General features: G+C 36.2%; 4 protein-coding genes and 1 non-coding gene across 5 annotated transcripts; 3 read left to right on the plus strand and 2 right to left on the minus strand.

Moving 5' to 3' along the window:
• The first annotated feature begins 1,672 nt into the window (after nt 1-1,672).
• Nucleotides 1,673-4,010, plus strand: mrpl48 (mitochondrial ribosomal protein L48). Its single transcript, XM_046861503.1, has 8 exons — nt 1,673-1,832; nt 2,281-2,333; nt 2,414-2,445; nt 2,533-2,621; nt 2,707-2,876; nt 3,255-3,357; nt 3,622-3,711; nt 3,892-4,010. Exons 1-8 carry the CDS (start codon nt 1,815-1,817, stop codon nt 3,964-3,966), a joined length of 630 nt encoding a protein of 209 aa, XP_046717459.1. The 5' UTR covers nt 1,673-1,814; the 3' UTR covers nt 3,967-4,010.
• Nucleotides 4,011-5,108: 1,098 nt separating this feature from the next.
• On the plus strand, nt 5,109-10,191 carry dnajb13 (DnaJ heat shock protein family (Hsp40) member B13). The gene is made up of 8 exons (XM_046861861.1): nt 5,109-5,258; nt 6,333-6,436; nt 7,563-7,724; nt 8,091-8,239; nt 8,356-8,469; nt 9,085-9,198; nt 9,273-9,349; nt 9,850-10,191. Exons 1-8 carry the CDS (start codon nt 5,191-5,193, stop codon nt 10,001-10,003), a joined length of 942 nt encoding a protein of 313 aa, XP_046717817.1. The 5' UTR covers nt 5,109-5,190; the 3' UTR covers nt 10,004-10,191.
• Nucleotides 10,172-13,192, minus strand: ucp2 (uncoupling protein 2). Its single transcript, XM_046861862.1, has 8 exons — nt 13,035-13,192; nt 12,755-12,905; nt 11,979-12,199; nt 11,371-11,587; nt 11,084-11,281; nt 10,895-10,996; nt 10,636-10,816; nt 10,172-10,513 (listed from the first exon to the last, which is right to left on the minus strand). The coding sequence occupies exons 3-8, from the start codon at nt 12,102-12,104 to the stop codon at nt 10,399-10,401; spliced, it is 939 nt and encodes a 312-aa protein (XP_046717818.1). The 5' UTR covers nt 12,105-12,199; nt 12,755-12,905; nt 13,035-13,192; the 3' UTR covers nt 10,172-10,398.
• A 1,329-nt stretch (nt 13,193-14,521) lies between these two features.
• On the plus strand, nt 14,522-14,593 carry trnag-ccc. Its single transcript has one exon. It is a non-coding gene; the product is annotated as a tRNA-Gly (tRNA).
• A 2,533-nt stretch (nt 14,594-17,126) lies between these two features.
• Nucleotides 17,127-19,996, minus strand: LOC124393479 (mitochondrial uncoupling protein 2-like). Its single transcript, XM_046861352.1, has 8 exons — nt 19,882-19,996; nt 19,622-19,729; nt 19,247-19,434; nt 18,956-19,163; nt 18,512-18,709; nt 18,312-18,413; nt 18,036-18,216; nt 17,127-17,763 (listed from the first exon to the last, which is right to left on the minus strand). Exons 3-8 carry the CDS (start codon nt 19,370-19,372, stop codon nt 17,649-17,651), a joined length of 930 nt encoding a protein of 309 aa, XP_046717308.1. The 5' UTR covers nt 19,373-19,434; nt 19,622-19,729; nt 19,882-19,996; the 3' UTR covers nt 17,127-17,648.
• Nucleotides 19,997-21,970: the final 1,974 nt, after the last annotated feature.

A 21,970-nucleotide genomic window follows, 5' to 3' on the forward strand; every position in this document is an offset into this window, starting at 1 on the left:
CAGGAGACTAGTCAACCGAACGTGATAGTTTCGGTTATGATTGACAGCTCGCTTACAGGCCCGACTCCAAACAGCGCCTTAGTAAATAATTATTTTTTCATACTACATCAGTGTGATTTTATGTATTTAAACATAGACATGAAACGCAACGGTAAGTAAAAATGTGTAATAGTAATTAAACAAACAATTTAAACGGGAGAGCAGTATACTGAAGTAAAGCAAAGCGCGATGCGCGAGCTGGAGGCGGGATTAAGGGATGGGAACACGTTTGGTTGTCAAAGCGAGGGGCCACGTCAGAGAACACTGACGTCATCTCTGTTTTAAAACGCCAGCGTCATCAGGTTAAAACCCAGGCATTACATAATAATAAAAAAAAAAAAAAAAAATTATAATAATAATAATAATGACGCCCTATGCACGAGTCACCTCTGATTATGCACATTATATGTATGCATTATATATAGTCTATAAACATTAAATATAGTAAATAACACTAAATAACAAAACAAGCACACAAGATGAGATAAGAGCATTGTAATAATACTTAATACATATAATAATAATAATACTTGTAAATACTTTGACAAAGCCTCATTTGAGCCACTGGACAATAAAAACTAAAAAAATTATGAAGGTTTAATAATGCATACATTCTCCTGGTATTTATGTATGACTTATTCTCAATTATAGAAGCTGTATGTATATTAAATAATTATATATAACATATTAAAATTATATATTATATATAGAAATTAATTTAGCAAAAGTATAAATAGATAATTACAAAATTATCATGTTGTAATAATGTAATTCTTTTTTACAATAACACCAACAATGATGACAACAATCATCATCATCTTTATAATAGCCAAAACTTTGTTTTCTGTACACCCTGAGTACTTCATATATCTATCTATGTCACTTTATATCACACCATACTGCACATAAACACATTAAGGACAATCACACTTAATCACTTTAGTTTGTACTGTCAATATCTGCCATACTCCTTCATATATATTCATTCCATACTCATTCATTCATATATTTCTATAGTTTATACTTTTTATTTATCTACCTTTTTTTTTTTAATCCTTAAATTCTATTTCTTTTGTACTTGAATGCTGGACAGTCGTCTAAAGCATTTCACTGCATGTCCTACTATGTATGTATGTGTATGTGTATGTGATGAATAAAATTTGAATTTGAATATATATGTGGTATAAACATTTTGTTGTACTTTGTATGCTCCCGTATTCAGTTTCGTGTTGTGTGAGGCTAGATCTTCTACGACAATGTGTAATATAATAGAATATAATTTAACTTGTCAATATTGATACAGATAATATCAACAACTAAAATATATTTCTGTGCTAATTGAAATGATCTTATACAATATACAGTATATAAAAGTATTTTATATCAAGGGAAATGTTTTCACTACTACCACAAATAAGAAAATAAATTGTGTCTAAATGCGTATAACAAAATCTAACACGAAATTTTTTTTTTTACTCTGGGAAATGAATGATTAATGAAAGATTCTATTAAATTCTATATGTATGTGGGTTTAATCTGCGTGGTTCACTTGCGTTCACTTTTATAGCGTCAGTTTGGCTTGTCGGTTCTCCGCCAAGACGCTGGAGGGCGCAGAAGGGCGCTGGCGCGTCTGCAGTAAACACTTTATAAACCACGAAAAAGTAAACGAGCGTGAACATGCCCAATACAGATTTCAATTAAAGTCTTACATTTACGGATTCATTCATTTTTTTTCTTTTTAGTCGGACTGGAATTCAATTCTAAAAACTTACGGGATGAACGTATCCGGAAAGGTAGCTGTTTTCTCATGAAATATCGCTCTAATTCTTAGTTATGTGAATCCTGGAGGTCATATCTGTGCTCATGAGGCTTCTTGTTATGGCGCAATCATAAATACGACCTTTTTATCATATGTAGTGCACTACATAGGGTGTAAAAGTGATGTATTATAGACCACGTGTAGTGCACTAGAATAGGGACTAAGTAGCTGTTTGGAACTTTTAGCGTACATAATACATATTATTACTATTATTATTATTAGTAGTAGTAGAAATATGTAACTATTAATGAACGGCGTAAGTATAACTTTATTAAATCTATATAGTAAAAGGTAGGAGTTGTACTACACATTTAATGTACATAAGAAGCATATTACAGTGAAACTGAATTCTTATTTCAGTCACACACCACATAATGTAAATAATACTAAATTGTTTGTTTTTTTTCAATTTCCTGCTGCAGGTCTTGCTCATGCGGAACACACGGGCCTTGGTCCAGGCTTTATCACTTATTCGGTTGGTCTTTTGTTTAAAAAATTGGGTATTTTATTAATAGAGCTTGTTTTAATGAATGATGTCTTTTTTTGTTATTACAGCTCACCTGTATTAAAGCAACCAATGTTACCAGGTAATCTGGCTACATCCATTTGTGTATGTATTTGTGTAGATATCAAATGGCACATATATAGATAAGATAATTCGTATTTCTTTGTAGGTGTCTTTCTGCCTGACAGACCCTACAGATCCATGCCTACACACGGGATTGGTCGATACAAGTATCTTCTTCCAAAAGAGGCGCTGAGCGTAAGTGATCAGAGTGACTAATGCTTGCCATGTTGTCTAATTTGAATTAATAAAGACATAATGAAGCTTTAATTTTCTTCTGTAGCAAAAGAAGAAGAAGGATAAACTTCAGATGAAGGAGATCAAGGCAGCGACAGACACAGAGTATGGTGTGCTGAACATGAGCGTCTCTGGCTATGACATGACCCTGGTGGAACATTATGCTCAGTACATCCACAAACTCTGCAACCGCCTCAATATTAAAGTGACTGAAAGGTAAGATTAAACACTGTAATCATACTCTTGATGTCACCCAAATGAGGATGGGTTCCCCTTTTGCGTCTGGTTCCTCTCAAGGTTTCTTCCTCATAACATCTAAGGGAGTTTTTCCTTGCTACAGTCGCCATGGCTGCTCATCAGGGATAAACACACATCGTTCACCTTAACTGTTAATTTCTGTAAAGCTGCTTTGAGACAATGTCTGTTAATGTTGTGAAAAGCGCTATAGAAATAAACTTGACTTGACTTGACGGATAAAGAGAAGTGATCTTGAATATGCTAGGGTTTAGTTTTGCACACAACACTTTCAGAACAAGAAGGTTTTTCCCAGGTGATTGTAGAGGAATAACGCTTTTGCTTGTCTTTTTTTCCAAGCTATGCCCTGCCTACTAAGAGCACAGAAGTCATGGTCATGCCCGAGCAGGGCACCAAGATGTACATCGATGCATTACTCAAAACGTACCAGCGGGTTGTTCAGGTAGAATTTTTTTTTTTTTTTTTTACACTGATGGAGTGCAGTTAGTTTAACCGTGTGTCCTGAAATTACTTTTACTCCATGGTGTTTTGATATTTTAATACAACTTTTTAATATTTTAATATAACTTGATTTAGCTGTAATGTTGTAGAACTGTTGCAGAGCACTGGCACTGGAGACTCCCTCCATAAATCAAACTGGACTGCTTCAGTCAATGGAGCATCCCTTTAATAATAATAAAAATAATTTTTGCTTTTTTCCCTCCAGATAAGCCAGATGAAGGCAATCCTGGCTCCTATATTAATGGAGGTTCTTCTTAAAAACCAGCCGGAGGGAGTTCAGCTCTCTATAAATGAGGTGAACACAACATTATTATTTCTTCCTGTTTTTTATGTATAGTTTTTTGATCAAATGCAAAGAATTTGCATCTTGGGTTTACAGTGTAAAATCACAAATTTTATTCCGAAACTGATTTATTGTGTTTTAGTGCCACTTTTAATGTTTTGTTTTGGTTTTTTTCTTCTTCTTTTTTTTCAGCACACTGAGGCAGAATACAAAGCCCGTTTTAAGGCCAGACCAGAACTCGAAGGACTTTTAGCACAAATAAGTTAAAAATGCTTATCTGATGTGTTAATAAATCTGCCAGTGGATCTGTACTGTGGTTGTATTTTGTGTATGAGGGTGTGTATTTTCTTTTGTTCCAGTTCAGATCTGTTTCTGATATGTACAATATTGATTTAAAGCAGTTGTTGAACATCAAATTATTTCAACACATATTTTCCAACACAGTTATTTTCACGGTTTTGAAGTATTTGCATAAATCATGTTGATGATTTGAGTATTAAATTGTGTAGTTTATTATAACAGTTCATTTAATATACTGACCAGCTCAAACACTTCAAGATACTAACACTATGAAATGCAGAATGGATCATAGGATGTGAATACTTGCAAGACAAAAAAATGAAATGACAAGACAACAAAATGACATTAATTTAGACATTATTGACATTTTAGCCTTTTCTTTAAAAAAAAATTGCTAATGCACTTTATTGCAGTTGATTGCTTATTGAAGTGTTGATGTATAATTCCCATCATCTCACATCTCAAATATTTTAGTGACATTTTGTAAAAAAAAAATTGTACTTAAGCATGGACCTGCATCCACCTCATATACTTTACTTTTCAAAGTGTCTGAAAAAACATGGTGTCTAATCAAGTACCAGGTTCTTCTTCCAAAGGACACAGTGACCGTAAACAATCAGAGCGACTATTGCTTGCGGTTTTATTGTCTAATTTGAATGCATTGTGCAGTAGTGCAGCTTTAATTTGCTTCTATAGCAAAAGAAGGAAAAACTTCAGATGAAGGAGATCAAGGCAGTGCGTATAAACGTGAGCGTGACAAACGCAGCTATGATGTGGCTCTGGTAAAACATTAAGATCAGTACATCCAAAACTCTGTAACCACCTCAATATCAAAGTGACTGAAAGGCCAGGTTTTAGTTACAGATAAAGCAAAATGAAATTCATCAATAATAAACTACATTTTCCAGAAAATAAATTTCAATAATTTTTTATTAAAGTTACATTAGGTTTTTAGTAGAGCTAAAATACTAAAAATCTACATAACCCAGAAACTACATTACCCAGGATATACATTATTTAAAAAAAAAAAAAAAACTACATTACCCAGGAACAACATAACTAATGAACTACATTGCCCATGAAGCAAAGCGTTTTCGCCGTAGCACCGTTGCTAGGTAACCGCTACTAACGCTAAACACTCGGTGAATGCGACACATCCAGAAAAGTTTTCTTTTCCAAATTTGATTTAAAATGGGGAAAGATTATTACGCTACACTGGAAATTAACCAAACTGCAGCTGACGCGGATATTAAGCAGTCGTAAGAAACTATTTTTGCTCTTTTTAAAATTAATTTAAACTAATTACACTAAAGGCAATAACTTTCATCGTATTGTGCTGTAAATAATAATAATAATAATAATAATAATAATAATAATAATAACAAGTAAGAAATGCACTTCATAGTCAAAATAAATAATGACTTATTCCACTATGTTTCTAAAAGAGAAACAACTTTGATGAAACTAGCCAGCTCTAAATACCTGGTTTGCAGAGATGATAAAAGTACACACACCCTTTACTCAATTAGAAGCACAGATACCTATGTTTTAAAAGACTCTGGTAAAAGTTGAAGTACGTCACATTTTCACTCAAGTTAAAGTAAAGAAGTTTGGGCTCTGACTTGTACTTAAGTAAAAAGTAACCATTGCTACTACCTGTGTTAGTGTCATGCTGGTAACTGGACCTGACATCATATTTACATATTAATACAAAATCATTTTGAAAAACTTAATAAATGTTACTTAATAAATGTATCTCAGCTAAACCACCACCCTATAGAACACAAGCAGAGAAAAGATGATGATGATGAACAGGTGATCAGGAATGTGTCTGTTCTCAGTCATATTTACATCACTGACTCCCTCTGTCTCATCCACATTAATCCCATACTTCTTGTGGTCTTCTGCCTTGTTCATTGTTAGCTTCATAAACTAGTCTATTTCTGTGGTGTGTGAGAGTCAGGAAATGATACACCAGTCGTATGTTGAAAAAAAAAGCTGCACAATGACAAGAAATGGGTTGATGTGCTAAAAAAACAGCACCCAGTGAGAAGAAAAACTTTGATCATGTCACCAAATAGATTCAGACTAAAGTAATGAACCTGGTTTGAAAATGTAAGAAGTAGAAAGTACAGATGATACCAGATGATACTGATACCAAAAAAAATCTACTTATATACAATAACAAAGTATTTGTACTTCATTACTTCCTGTCCCTGCTGATTTGTACACTGCTTCATTGTTATTATATAACCAGGAAGCAACAATTGGTGCTTAATAGTGCTGTTTCTAGTAATGTAACTTTATTTTATTTTATTTGAACTCAATATCAGGTATCGTCGGCTAGCACTGAAATATCATCCGCAGATCAACAAGCAGCCCGGTGCTTACGAGAAGTTCAACCAACTTGCTGAAGCTTATGATGTTCTCAGTGACCGTAAGTCAACAATGCAAAAGCATAAAAATAATGTAATATGTATACTGCAAAACATGTCAGTGAGTAGAGCTGCTATCGAAGGAGGTTGGTATGAGAATGAATAGTCTGAGTTTGTTCATCCTTACAAAGAAATGACATATTGTTGATCTGCTGGATACAGTGACGTTTCCATACTCATAACTCCTACAACCAGTTATTCTTATTGGCACAGGCATTGGGGAAGGGGAAGTTCAGTGGTTAAGATGTTGAACTTCTGATCAGAAGGTTGTGAGTTCAAATTCCACCACCACTAAGATGCCACTGCTGGGACCTTAAGCAAGGCTCTTAACCCTCAACTGCTTACTTGTCAGTGGGAATGGGGGAAGCGGTTGGGGGGTTTGTTAGGCCCTATTTGCGCTAGGGGCGGCCATACCATGGCTGACATTGTACTCTGACCCCAGCTTCCTAACAAACTGGGATATGTGCAAATTTTTGGGAAGTGGTAGCTCAGTGGTTAGGGCTCTGTTTTACTGATTAGAGGGTTTGGGGGTTCAAGCCCCAGTATTGCCAAGCTGCCACTCTTGGGACCTTAAGGAAGGCCCTTGACCATCTATAGGCACTGTATCATATTATTTGTTTTTGCACTCTGACCCCAGCTTCCTGACATTCCTGTAATATGTGAAGAAAGAATTTCACTGTGCTGTAAAGTACATGTGATAAGTAAAATGTACCTTCACCTTATGTGTCAGCCAACACTGGTACCCATCGTATATGGTTTCCTGTGAATATTATATTGTAAATATAATTAATAAATACTAATTAAATTATATAGATAATTATAATTATAATTATAGATAATAAATCGCTGCTAAAATGCTAAAGATAAATGCCTGCCAAACATAATGCATAAAAATGATAGATGAAAAACATTTGCACTAGAGGTCTTCAACTCTAATAAATGTGTAAAAGATAACAGTATAATATATAATATAACAAAAACGTGTGTAAATTCCTGAGTTTTCTGTGTCACTCGTGGTTGTTAAAAATGTTACACTATGCAAATGCAATGTTATGTTATGTTATGTAATGTTGTTATGTTCTTTTAACCTGCATGATGGGAGAACTAATCAGTGATGTAACCCTACAGCTCGGAAAAAGGCCACGTATGATAAGTTTGGAGAGGAGGGCCTTAAAGGTGGAATACCTCCAGAGTCAGCGGCGAGCGGTGCATGGTCTTCAGGATACACCTACCATGGAAATCCTGAAAAAACATTCAGGCAGTTTTTTGGAGGAGATAATCCTTTTGCTGGTGAGTATGTTTTTTTTGTTGTTTTTTTTGTAGCTCACTAGAACACTTCTGCCCCAGTGGCATTTTGGGTGTAAATATAAATATCTGATATGAACAGATGTAATGTGACCTAATTTTACCTTTTTTTCTACTCCCACCTGTACACACAACTACACACACACATCCCATAAAAAAACATGGGTGGGCCCATATTGGATATTTTTCTAAATAATAAACAAAACATGAAGTTTAATCCAGGTTCTAAATGTTTGACCATTGGCAGATAAAATCTTTGCAAAAAACCTACTTTGCTGTCTTTCATTACTGTTGCTACTGTAAACACATATTTCTGGAAGTTTTAGCTTGACACTGTTATTCTCCCCTCAGATTTTCACATCACAGACGTCGAACTTGGCTTTGGAGGCCTCCGTGGACAAGCAGTAAAAAAGCAGGATCCACCTATTGAGCGAGACCTGCATTTAGCCTTAGAGGACCTTTTCCACGGATGTACCAAAAAGATAAAGATTTCCCGGCATGTAAGATGTTCAGATCTCTAACAATCTCGCTTGCACACACATACACACACTCACACACACACACACACTGTGGTATGTGAATTTTGTTAACATTTAATAGCAAAATATTCATTCAGGTGATGAATGAAGATGGGCAGACATCAAGCATCAAGGACAAGATTCTAAGCATCACAGTAAAACCAGGCTGGAAGGAAGGGACACGGATAACATTTCCCAAAGAGGGTGATCAGGTGTGCATTCTTCTGGTCTTGTCAGTTTTGATTTACTGGTACATAAGGAATAAAACACAACAAGGTGCTTATAGGAAAATAATCCAGGATGCAATACCACATCAAGATGATAATTTTCCTATAAAAAGAGCTGTTCTTTTTCCCCTTTTATACACAACAGCAATTCATGAAGGGCTGGACATTTTAATGACCATTTAAACCATTTACAGTTGCATTTAATGCACAACAAGCTCTGGAGTTCTCTTTATCACATGTAGCAGCTAATTATAGTAAGTCCCTTATCGGTCTTGCTTCAAATCAGAAACACTTCTTTTACGGCACGAAGATAATGGATGTGACCGACAACTTGCTTACTTTTAAAAAGCCCTGACACTGGAGATGTTAAATTCAGTATAACTAGTATTATTTGTATCCCTGTAAGTGTGCTGTTACTATAGAAACCGTGATATTTGAAGCTAGCACTCCTGTCAGAGTTCTGTTATAAAAAATCAACACAATCAGATTAAAAAAATTATTGGCACTTTACTATTACTAGCCGGGAAACAATTAATATTTACTATTAGTATATAGAACTATTTAGCAAGTGCTAACAGACACTGTCTTTTTTTCCCACAGGGCCCAAACTGCATCCCAGCAGACATCATTTTCATCGTTCGCCAGAAACCGCACCCGATGTATGTCCGTCAGGGTAACAACTTGATTTACACAGAAAACATATCACTCGAGAAGGTGAGTGTGGGGGGAATCTTTGTAAGCTCTATTGTTATTTTCATCTGGTTTGAGTGAGTGTCTGCACTTCACAGGCACTGACTGGGTTTTCGGTGGAGGTGGAGACACTAGATGGCAGACTTCTCAACATTCCCATCAATGATATTGTATGGTGAGTATAGCTTGTCGCTCTTGCGCACACACACACTGTGCCTAAACAAATGGTTTCAAATGAAATGAGTATTAGCACCAAAATAGTTGGAGTAAACCATTTCCACTCCTTTCAGGCCATCAAACACCTTATATGCCAGCCTAGATCATTAAACTGTTTCTTTGGAAACTGTATTTCACACAAGTAAACACCAAAGATGCATTAATCACAGCACTATTGCTGTATAAAATGTTAAATATTAAATTGTATTTATTTTGCCAAGTCATGATTTACTGCACCCTATTTATATTTTAGCTATACTGGGCTGCACATTTTGAAGACCCTTGTTAAATTTCATGAAAAATTGTATATGATTTCTCATAGCATATTTATTACAAGTTATAAATTACCAAAAACAGTACTTTGGTCTTAAATTAGAGATCACAAAATATCAGCATCAGGAAGGTTAATGCACCAGAAATATATCAAAGCTTTTTAAAAATAACCCCTGTTGCATGTAGTCCACAGTACAGCAAGCTGGTGACAGGAGAGGGAATGCCTTTATCCAGCCACCCAACTGCACGTGGAGATCTGATCATCCGGTTTAATACCCAGTTCCCAGAGAAGCTCTCTGCTGAGAAGAAACTGCTCATTAAGAAAGCCCTCAACACTTGACTAACATTTATAAAACCCATGGTTTTATAAGATCATCCATAACTTATATTCATTTTAATTTGTATAGCGCTTTTAACAATGAACATTGTCTTAAAGCAGCTTTACACATACACCGATATGTGTACAAACCGTTATCAGTTCTGCTCTTGAGAAATAAAAACACACTGCTGTATTTTCAGAAACTTTAATGACATTGTTTAAAAGAATAGCTTCATTATTTATAAAAAAAAAGAAAAGAAAAATAAGACCAGCTTTTTAGTCCCAGGATACACTTGAGTTACATAAAAATCAATGGTTTGGGTGGGTTGGGGGGGAAACTGCTGGACATGAAGGGGTTCAGAGCAGATAATTCAAAAGGTAGACAAGAATGATATCAGCACAGATCCCCTGGCAACTTAAAGAGGAGTAGACCAATTCTGGTGGGCCACCATCATAGCACGTTTCAGCTGTTCATAGGTGACGAACATGACAACATTCCAGGAGCCCAACCTCAGGAAAGAAGGCATAAACCTGTAAAGAGATCAGATGTTTACTACAAAAAAATTAATAAAAAAAAAAACAAACAAAAAAAAACCAAACACTATGCATACAATTCAAACAACCTAAATGGTCATTTATCTAATTCAGCTTACCCCTTATAGAAGGCCATAGGTCCCTCCTTGGTCAGCATGGCCAGAGCACAATTCAGAGCACTGTTGTACTGGCCAAGGGCAGAGTTCATGTATCTTGTTTTCACAACATCGACAGGAGAAGCAATCACTGTGGTGCAGAAACCAGCACCAAATGCAGATGTGAAGTGGCATGGAAGATCATCTGTGGAAAATAATCTTTAGTTTTGCTGGTGCATACAAAAATGTTATCCACGATTTGTACGACTTAACACTGGCTTACCAGTCATCTGTGTATTTCGTAAAAGAGCATCTTTGATGAGGTCATAAGTGACCAGTTCAGTACAATTCACAATGGCATTGCGGGTGATGTTTGGGCCAGTTCCTGAAACAAACCATTTAAATTAATAACATTTATGCATCCAACTTGATCAACTTTATTACATTCCCGATGTTACTGCTGAAGACTTACCTTTCCACAGACCACGAAACCCCTCCTCTTTGGCAATGGTTCGGTAGGCAGCCATAGTGCCATGGTAGCGTTTGTTTTCCACACCAGCGCTAACCTGAGCCTGAAAACGCACCTTTACCACATCTGTGGGTTGAGCCACAGCAACTGCCATCGCACCAGTGGTACAGCCTGCCAGCAGGCGACTGCCAATCCCCACATCTAGAGGGGGGTGGGGGGTTATTGTATTGCTGGGAAGGCTTATCAAATTTGATCTTTCAAAACCAAATCACATTTATTAATGAACTTACGATCAGATCCTTTGGTGTAAAACTGCTTAACCGAGTCATACAGGCCAATGCGGACCGAAGCGAAGCTCATCTGGCGCTGCAGTCCAGCCACTAGCCCGTTGTAGAGACTACGTGGCCCCTCCGTACGCACCATGGTGGTGATGGTACCAAACACACCACGGTACTTCATCACCTGGGAAGAACCCACTTTCGTAGTACCGCTGCTCTCACCCTGGATCTGTACACAACAAAAGGGGCATGGAAAGACTTTACAGACACTTGGTAGGGCCACTTGGAAGATGGGATAATCTCCAGCCACATGATGTCCATGTCATCAGTCCAGGATCTGCACAGGTCCTAAGGCTTAAGCATCAACTCCTGGTTCAGCGTACATGGCTATTGCAAGGAAGAACAATGGAAGTCGAGAAGGAAAAGAAAAAAATAGGAGAAAGCTATTGTCAGTGTGTGAAAGTTTACAAAAGATCAATATCAAAGTCATTCAGGCAAAAAAGATGGTCCTGCTGCACAGGGGGAAGAAATGTTAACAGATGTTCCTCAGGGAAACTGGACCGCAACACGATACCGTCTGTTGTTGCTGTTGAGAAAAGTCTAATTGTATAAGACCTTACCTGGAGCCTAACTTTGGCTGTGTCCAGAGGAAAGGTGACCAGGTCAGCGATGCACGCTGCAGTTCCTGCACCGATAAACTTAACAGCAGCTGTTGGGGGCACATCTGCAGGTCTGAAGCCAACCATTTTTTTTTTTTTACTTGCTGGAAAATGTAGTTTGGGGAAAAAAGGATCTTGATGATCAATGATGTGAAAACAAGATAGGTGAACTCCACCCAGATCTGGTGAGGGAAACAGAGAGGGCAACAAATAAGAGAAAGAGAATGTCTTGTTCAGTTAAAACTCTAAGTTTATTTTTAGATGATGTGTGGGTGATGGGCATCCCAATGAGATAACGAGTCTGTTCTCTGCCAGTGAAGTGAAGATATAAAATGTTTGTAGGTTTAAAAAAAAAAAAAAAAAAAAAAAAAGTCTGACAACTTTAGATTACGGGCTTCTTTTCTGCCAGACCCCATTATGAGGAACATTCAGTTCACTGAGAACTTTAACTTTGGTGGGGAAGTGAAATTACAAAAAAAAAAGGGCTTGATCGGCAACTACATTCGGTTTAAATTTGCGGAAGTGGAGCCTCCGCCTGATCATTTGTTTATCACTGTTGCATAGAAGTTGAAGAAAAAAAGTGCTGTCGTCAGTGGATCACTGAACAAACAAAGAAATAGGAACTGGAAACGCCGATATTCTCTGTAAAAGGGATATAGTAGTAATTGTTTTACTTTGCTGTGTTCATTGTGTCAGTGCTGTGGATGAGGCAAAATACATAAATAATTTTTTTTTACCTTCACTCAAGAGACACCGGGCAACGAAGCCGGACAAAGTCAAGATTCTCTAAAAGCGTCTCTCTGGTTGAAATTACTTTCAACTAGGATTTGGTTGCCTTGTTCTTCCATAGAAAACAGCTCAGAAAACGGACAGTTTAAAAACATGCTCCTGAAAGAAAACAAACAAGGTACCGGTGAAAACTCGACGATCTGCCGGTAAAGAAAGACTTCACTTGCACTGATCAGCATCAGGTGGAAAGGAGTTATATCATACATAAGATTTAGCAATAAGACTTACCGTGAACAGGACACGAAATAAAGTAAGGTGTAACGTGGAAAACGAGTTTTTTTTTTGTCTCGAAAGTAGGTGACGCACAAATTCTGCTCAACACCGACAGCTTACACAAACAGCAGCGTGTAAACAAGGAACAAAGGCAGCAGCTGGTTTTATACCCCCCTCCCCCGTCTGACGTCACCGCCCACAGTATGGCCTTCCTATAGCTCGTGGCACATTTCTCTCTCTCTCTCTCTCTCTCTCTCTCTCTCTGTATATATATATATATATATATATATATATATATATATATATATATATATATATATATATATATATATATATATATATAAATTGAACTAAATAGACGTTAAAGTACAAAAAAGCTATTAAACTCAGTATGTCAGAAAAATAGCCTTCCATATCCCATACATACCATAATAATCCATTTACAAGCCAAAGGAATGTCACACTTGATTATCCCATTCATAGTTATACCCAACCTGTTGCCACACAATCGTACTCGATCACACAATAGTACAGGATGTTCTTGTACACTGTAGAATTACAATGTCACTTCCTTAGAACTAAAAGACTGTAAAGACTACAATCTGTTCCGGTATGATAATGCACAAATGCTCCAAGAAGTCATATTTTGCCAAAGCTGGACTGAAAAAACTCAAGTGATCTGCACAGAGCCATGACTTGATCCCCACTGTACATCTCTGGGATAGACTTCAACACTAACTGTGCATTATGACTTCACTGTGTTGAAATTGGAGGAAATTCCTAAAGCCACTTTTCAAAATCTGGTGAAAGCTCTTATAGCAGCAAAAGGAGTGATAATCTTCGGAATGACATCCTGAACAAGCATATATTTTGACAAACTCAGAACAGAGGAACAAAACTAGTAATGCATTATTACTAGGGCTGTCAGAATGAACGCAGTAATAGAGCATTAGTGCAAATTAATGTAAACGACACACATTTTATCAATGCACGTATTTCACACATCTATTGACGACATCCGTTCTTTACTCAGAAATAAAAATAATAAATAAACTCCACTGAATCATAATTTCTAAACACTAAAGATTTGTTTTACTGATGCGACAAGTCTAAAATCCACCACAAAGCACACTTTCAGATCACAATTATACACTTGAAGCACACAATTAAAACCATCCATGTGGAAACAGAGCAAAAGTTCAGTTTTGTTGTCCTGATGATTTATGTAATATTAAACATTTACAAGAATATTTTGTCTTCATGCTGTATGTTGAGTATGGTTTCACTAATAATAAACATATACATTTGCATCCATATTTGTCAGTGCTCATGTTAATTAGAGTATTCAAAACTTTAAAAGTATTAATTTAAGGTACATTTAAAACAGCTAAAAATGTGTTAACTCACAAGTTAACTCATGACAATCATGCGATTAATCGCGATAAAATGTCTTTATTAATTGACAGCTCTAATTATTACATATTGAACTATAAAATAAAAGGTCCCTGGTGGTCTAGTGGTTAAGATGCAGCGCTCCCACCGCTGCGACCCGGGTTCGATTCCCGGTCAGGGAACCATCCCCAGCCACTCTCAGTGCCGGTCCCAAGCCCGGATAAATTGGGGAGGGTTGCGTTAGGAAGGGCATCCAGCGTAAAACATGTGCTAAATCAAACGTGCGGAGGATCCGCTGTGGCGACCCCTAACGGGAGAAGCCGAAAGAAAGAACTATAAAATAAAACAATGAACTGTATTTTTGGTGTATTGATTGATTTCATTTATTGAAACACCCCCCCACAAAAAAACTAAACTTGGTATTGTATTTCAGTTAGGTATTTCCAATAGGCAACCTCTCAAATACACATACAGTGCAATAAATTTGTTATTAATGGAACTGTATTTCACAATAAGCAGCAAAAATTAGAATCTGAGGGAAAAGTAATACAATTTACCAAGTACTTTGTGTTATACAAAGTTCAAACATCATGACTGAGTCCATCTCTTTCTGCACGACAGACAACAGAGGAACTTTGTGTCCCCAAAAGGACAAAAACATGTACAGCGTTGAAGAGGGGGAGGTGCCATCAACACAGTCTTTCAACATCAACACTAGCCCTGAGCAAATAAGATAATGTATCTGAAGTTATATCTGTTCCAGTATGCAGTATTTGGACTTGTGCTCAGAATATGTTACAAATGTATGGCTTGAAATGCTGAGTCACAGTGAGAAGACACAACTGAAGCACATATGGGGTTCATTAAGAGGAAATGGGTTCATGTGGTGTCCAGGTGTTCATTTAACTTAAGCATGCCAGTGTTCTGAGAAGCATTTTTTAATTAACATGATGGTGTTTAGGCAGCAAAACATCTATAGGGGTTTCCTTCCTGTTCTCTAAAAAAAAAACATTTATCAAACAAAAAGCAATGCTTCTTCTATGTAATTTAAAGTTATATAACTATGTCAAACTGAAGTTCTGTGCTACATTCGATACAAGATCCAGGGGTTAAATCTGTGACAACTTTTGCTAAACCCCTTAGCTATTGACTTCCCTTTATCATTTCCTCTCAGGGAAACCCCTGTGAAGCAATATGACGCAATTTTTGATTAATGAAATAAACCTTTAAGATGTTTGTAAGAATAAAAAAGGTATTTAATATACATTTTCAGTTTTGGTTCCAGTGGCTGAACTCTGTACATAAGCAGTAGTATGAAAGGATGTGGTAAACAGCTTTACATTCTCTTGGTAGTGTGTTTGTTTTTCTACTCACGCAATAAAGTCTGAGCTAGCAGACACACTTCGGTGTTGATGACTAGTCAAGTCAAGAGGCTTTTATTGTCATTTCTACTATACACAGTGGTACACAGTACACAATAAAAACGAGACAACATTCCTCCGGAACCCTGGTGCTACACTAAACAACATAGAGCTACAACACAACACATGCTACATAAAGTGCATCGAGTGCAACCTAGTGCAAACAGTGCAGACGAAAAACAGTACAGACATCGCAGACAGACAACACAAGACAAGACACAAAACCCAAGATAGCGCCAACCAGTAAACCTACTGTATGCTATGATTATACAGTACTGTGCGAGGAGAACTGTAAAAAAAATACAATAAAAGATAATAAGAACAGAAAGAAATAATTTTATTAATCATATTTAAAAAGGAGGTTTGTGATTCACACTTATAAATGATGTGTATCATTTTATATCAAATAAATTTATAAGAATATAATGTCTTGTCCCGGATTGAAGGTCAAATCACTTTCACTGCAGCTGAAGTACGGACAGAGAGTCTGAAGATATAAATAAAACCGAGCAAAGTGGCGATTTCATATTTCTTTCAGCTAATAAACATGCAGTTTATCGTTGCATTTTTTCAGCAAATGCATTCAAATATTTATTTATTTATTGCAATTGATTCAGTTTTTCCACGTTAATCCTCTAGTTGTCATATTGTGGAATATCATTTAACTGGGGTTTTTTTTCTAGCCTCAGTTGAACTTTTTGCAGTGGGTGGACTTTAAATGTAGGAGTTCTGACAATACTTAAAACTTGAATGATATCCAGTCATCTTTCCAACAGTGACTATCATATGGTTCTCTTTTTCATCATTCATGCACACTATATACATATATACTTCCTAAATCTTTGCCATTTAAAAAACACGCTTAAGTATCATAAGTATAGATTCACATTTTCAAAATTAAATCTGAACTGTAAATATTTGTTCATGACATGAGGAGGAAACATTTATATGCTCCTTTACATGTGGAATAACCAGTTCATCTACTAGCATAGTTTTAGATGTAGGACAAAACCAGAGAACCAGAAGTGAATCAGGACTGGAGCTATGAGGCAGTTAGACTTTGAACTTTTTTTAAATTAGAATTTTATAAAATTTTTTGTTATAAAATATACATTTCCAATATTTCTCAATTCATTTAACATTTACTAATAAACATTAATGGGGCTGTTTGGTGATGTCTGAAATATCAGAGCGTAAAAAAGACCATAAAAAATGTATATTATATTGAAATATATGATATAAGTATTGGATTTTCATTTGTAATAAAATGAAAAATTTAAACAGACCAATCAAATAAAGTTATAAATTTTATTAAGAGAAATACAAATTGTACAAAAAATCATAACAATTTTCATATAGGGAGAAAATCTGTCTGTTGATAAATTACATACAATCCCCAATCTATGGACCCAAAATGTGTGGCACTTGTAAACAATCCTGTAAACATTTCATTAAGCTTCATTTTCCTGAAAAACCTATGCAGACAAATGCCCAAACAAAACAAAACATATATGTGCAAACTCTACAGAGAAGACAAGAACATGTGGATGCTGTAAAGGGAAAATTTGCTATCTTGTTTGGATAGTTCCAAACTGTACTTGGCCTTTTCCACAGGATAATCTCCCAATATTTGTATAGAGGGTGCAATGTCCTTTAATGAAAGGCAATCTTTTTTCAGTTTTTTCAAGTTTTTTTTTACATCTCATTTGTGTCTTCTCCACCGCCATACAGGGTTCTGATGCAGTCGTCTGGTTTAAAGTGAAATAGTTAACAGGACATGACGAGATCTTTGTTTTGTCGCCTTGAAAGGAAGCACTCAAAACGGTGCCTCCCATGACTGCTGAACTCTTGTCATGGCTCTTTTTATTTGTTCATAGGAGACAAACATTACAATGTTCCAGGACCCAAGGCGAAGAAACGAGGGCATGAACCTGGGTGGAGATGAGGCAAATGTCATTATTCAAACAGCATTTGAGGTGAAACAATTGTCACAACTTTTTTTAAACAATAGATCTGTTTATTTCAATGTCAAGCTACAGATGTGTGATTGTGTAAATGGGCAAAGCATTCTACAAGTTTGTGAAGTTAAAGTATATGTATAAATAAATAATAAAAAAAATTTATAAAATATATATATATATATATATATATATATATATATATATATATATATATATATATATATATATATATATATGCTCACCCTTTGTAAAAGGCAGTCGGCCCTTCCTTGGTAAGCATGGAAAGGGCACAGTTGATGGCACTGCTGTACTGGCTAGCAGTAGAGTTCATAAAGCGAGTCTTCACCACGTCGACCGGAGAGGCTACAATGGTAGTGCAGAAACCAGCTCCAAATGCAGCCGTGAAGTGGCATGGCATGTTATCTGCAGGCAAAAACAAATTTGCTTATGCTACATCAGGATCTCCTGTCCCAAGAAAAAATCCAAGCATCTGTATGATGTTTCTTATAGTTATTTACCTGTCATGAGATTATACTTTAGTATAAGTTCTTTGATGATGTCATAGGTTACCAGCTCTGCACAGTTCACAATAGCGTTTCTTGTGATATTTGGCATGCAACCTGAAATAAAATAGTACACAAATGTCATTCACGTTTACAATGCTATGACATCAGACTCTTCTATTTTAGGCAGCAGGTGAAAGTTCATGGAACCGTACCTTTCCACAGCCCTCTGATGCCTTCATCATGAGCGATGGTCTTGTAGGCATTCATGGTGCCACTGTAACGCTTTACTCCATCGGCTTGAAGGCCTTGGGCCTGGAAACGTACTTTTACTACATCTGTGGGCTGTGCAAATGCCACAGCCATGGCCCCAGTAGTGCAGCCGGCTAGCAGTTTACTCACAATGCCTGCATCTGGTGAAATCATGTAGAGAATGCTGTGATGTCAAGTCTTAAAAGTCATTCACTTTACACAGCTAACACTTTAGCTTTTCCATGGTGTATAGTGTAAAAAACTGCTATCAAAATTTTAATTACACATAGTTACATTATAGGATATATAAGCTAAAATTCTAATTAAGTAACTTTTACTTCCAGGTTGTAAGAGGGTGAGTATATTTGCAAAGAACCATAGCCTTATGTGTTTAATACAGTACTCACTGTCAGATCCTCGAGTGTAGAACTGCTTCGTAGAGTCATAAAGGCCGATGCGGACTGAAGCGAAGCTCATCTGCCTCTGCAGTCCAGCCACCAGGCCATTGTAAAGGCTCCGCGGCCCCTCTGTGCGCACCATTGTGGTAATAGTGCCAAACACTCCCCGATATTTCACCCCTGCTGCACCTTCAGCAGGTTTGGACTCGCCCTGGATCTGAAAATAGCATAAAAGCATGATTAAACCTAAACAATAATAATTAGGACATCTTTAATCTGAGATGTTAAACCAGTTCTTACCTGAAGCCTGACTTTGGCAGTGTCAAGGGGAAAAGTCATTAAATCAGCAATGCAGGCTGCTGTTCCTGCACCGAAGAACTTTACAGTGGCTGAGGGAGCAAGATCTTTAGGCTTGATTCCAACCATGTTCTTTTTCACTGAGTAGAACAGTCACACTTGTTTTGTAAAATAGATTTTTTTCCAAGTCCCTGTGATAAATGAGAATGAGAATGGTAAATTCTTGTGGCATAATGATTGCAGAATTATGTTACCATTTGTGAAAAGACAAAAGTTGTTGTGTGTGTTGTATATTATCAGTGACGAATAAATGCCCAGTTTTTCCAAAATGTAACCTATTTGTATGTAAACCCATCAGAAACATAATTGAATACTTACACTTAAGTTTCTTCAACTGGGATTCTATGTCGTTGTTGCAGATGTCTTCGAATTTTACTAAATTCGGCCATAAAAATGGATGAAATGATATTCCAAAGTAGCATACCACTGTAAGCAACACACAGGTACATTAAAACGAAATGTCTGAAACCTAACGTGAGTTAATGTTTACTATACAGAGTGCTATAAATAAAAAGTTTTTTATAGGATCCATAAATATATATTTAAGATAAAAAGCCATTCCAAAGTGAATGAATTACCTTGGGTTTGAAATCTTTCAGGAAATTTGTTTTCTATATAGAGCAGTATTCCAAAGATTGAGCCTCACCCTCTGAGCTCAGACACTTCTTGTTCGCTGTCAAACCACTCTTGCAATTTATAGTCTTGCAGTCAGGTGACAGCCACACAAGCCATGTGTTCCTAACATCGTGCATTATTCTAAGATTGTTTACAACAGAGGTTTCAACGCAATCATGACTGTTTACTAACTCAATGAGCTAGAAAACAAATTAGTAAACACTTACACTTAAATCCATCAGTATGAGTGTTTTTTTGTGATATTAGATATATCATTTTATTATTAATATATTTGATTTAGTTATAAAGAAATTAGACAGAATATTGAAATCTGTTTCTTCATTATTTACATCTTAAAATGCTGCAGAATATCTGAATCTGCCTTTATACTTAAGCTGAATAATGGATTTTGCTAAATATTTATAGTGTACAAAACATTTTTCACTCTTTACCTATTTATGAGAACACATTTGAAAGAAATCAGGGGTCTAAATTGAACATGTATTCTAAATGCCTCGTGCGCATTTTGGCATGTAAGCAAGGAGTGAGCATGTTACATTTGCCTAAATAGCTATTCAACATTTTTTAGCTGGTTATGGTTTATATGGAAATGAGAACCAATGATGATGAAAAATATAGTAAAGATGGAAAAGTGCTTTGCATAAGTTCCACTGATAGCCCTTCCAATAAAGATAGATTTTAATAAAGGATCTTTGTCCAAATTCTGTTTTGGTGTGACAAAGCTGGCTCAGAACATGTATACCTCAGTATTATGAGTCACTTATCATATACGTCACTACTGTCCTGCCTAACAAAATAATATGTAAACGTATTGTGTTTAAACTATGACAGTATTATACTTTTATAGTTTAAACACAATACGTTTACATATTATTTTGAGTAACAACCTAGTTTTAGAAACACAATACATTTTTAACCAATCTGTAAAAGGCATGCTGGTGGGTGTGCATCTATGGCATTTGCAATCTTGGTTGAGCTTGTTCATGAGTCCTACATCCCTCAAAGTCTGTAAAAAGGAAATGAGGGGCCCTTGTCAGGCAATATTTAAGATCATGTACTTCATTCCTGGTGCTTTCTTGACACATGGAATTGTTTTGTCCTTGCATGAGAAAGCTAGTTGTGCTCAAGACACTTGCTTCAGGGAAGAGATCATGGCTTCAAGGAATTGATAGGGACTTCAACGAAATTGAAAGCATGTGCTAAAAAACCCACTGCTTTTAAGGAACTGAGAGTTTATGCAATGTTCTGCCTTAACCCTTTCGTGCATTAATTATCACAAATATATATATAAAATATATATTTGACTTATATTTGCACATGCAGCTTGTTAAGAGTGATTAATTTGCTTTTGTAGCAAACTTAACCACTACCTCAAAATAATGACTAAAGCTAAATAACAACACACACACACACACACACACACACACACACACACACACACACACACACACACACACACACACATATATATATATATATATATATATATATATATATATATATATATATATATATATATATATATATATATCTCATATCAGTTCCACGTGAGTTCCATGAACAAATCACAAAAGGTTGCTGCAGCCAGTTTAAACCAGTTCCTCAGTACATCTCGTGCCCTTTTGGATCCCTAAAGAGGTAAACAACATCATTTTCCGGATCCATGAGAACCCTCCCTTCAGTGTCAGACTGAAATTGGATCCAGGTATGTCTGTGTGACGCAGACAAGTTCCTCCCTGCTTGCCTTAAATAACAGCTGGCACTGCGCTCTTGCAAGATCAAATAAATAAATTATCATAATGAGTACTAATATGCCTGTGTGTATATATATATATATCTGGGTGAGAGGTCTATTACTTATATGGAAAGGCTTTGATTTTATGTCTTGTCCTATGCAACGGGTTCAAAGTTATGCATGGATTATATGCAAAAATAGGTTAATTATCTAAATTCATGTAGGGTTATTACCTTAAAAAACCAAACCAAAAAAAAAAAAAAAAACAGAACCAAAAAAAACCCAGAACCACATAT

This window comes from Silurus meridionalis, chromosome 11 (genome assembly GCF_014805685.1).
Source record: "Silurus meridionalis isolate SWU-2019-XX chromosome 11, ASM1480568v1, whole genome shotgun sequence".
NCBI classification, from domain to species: Eukaryota; Metazoa; Chordata; class Actinopteri; order Siluriformes; family Siluridae; genus Silurus; species Silurus meridionalis.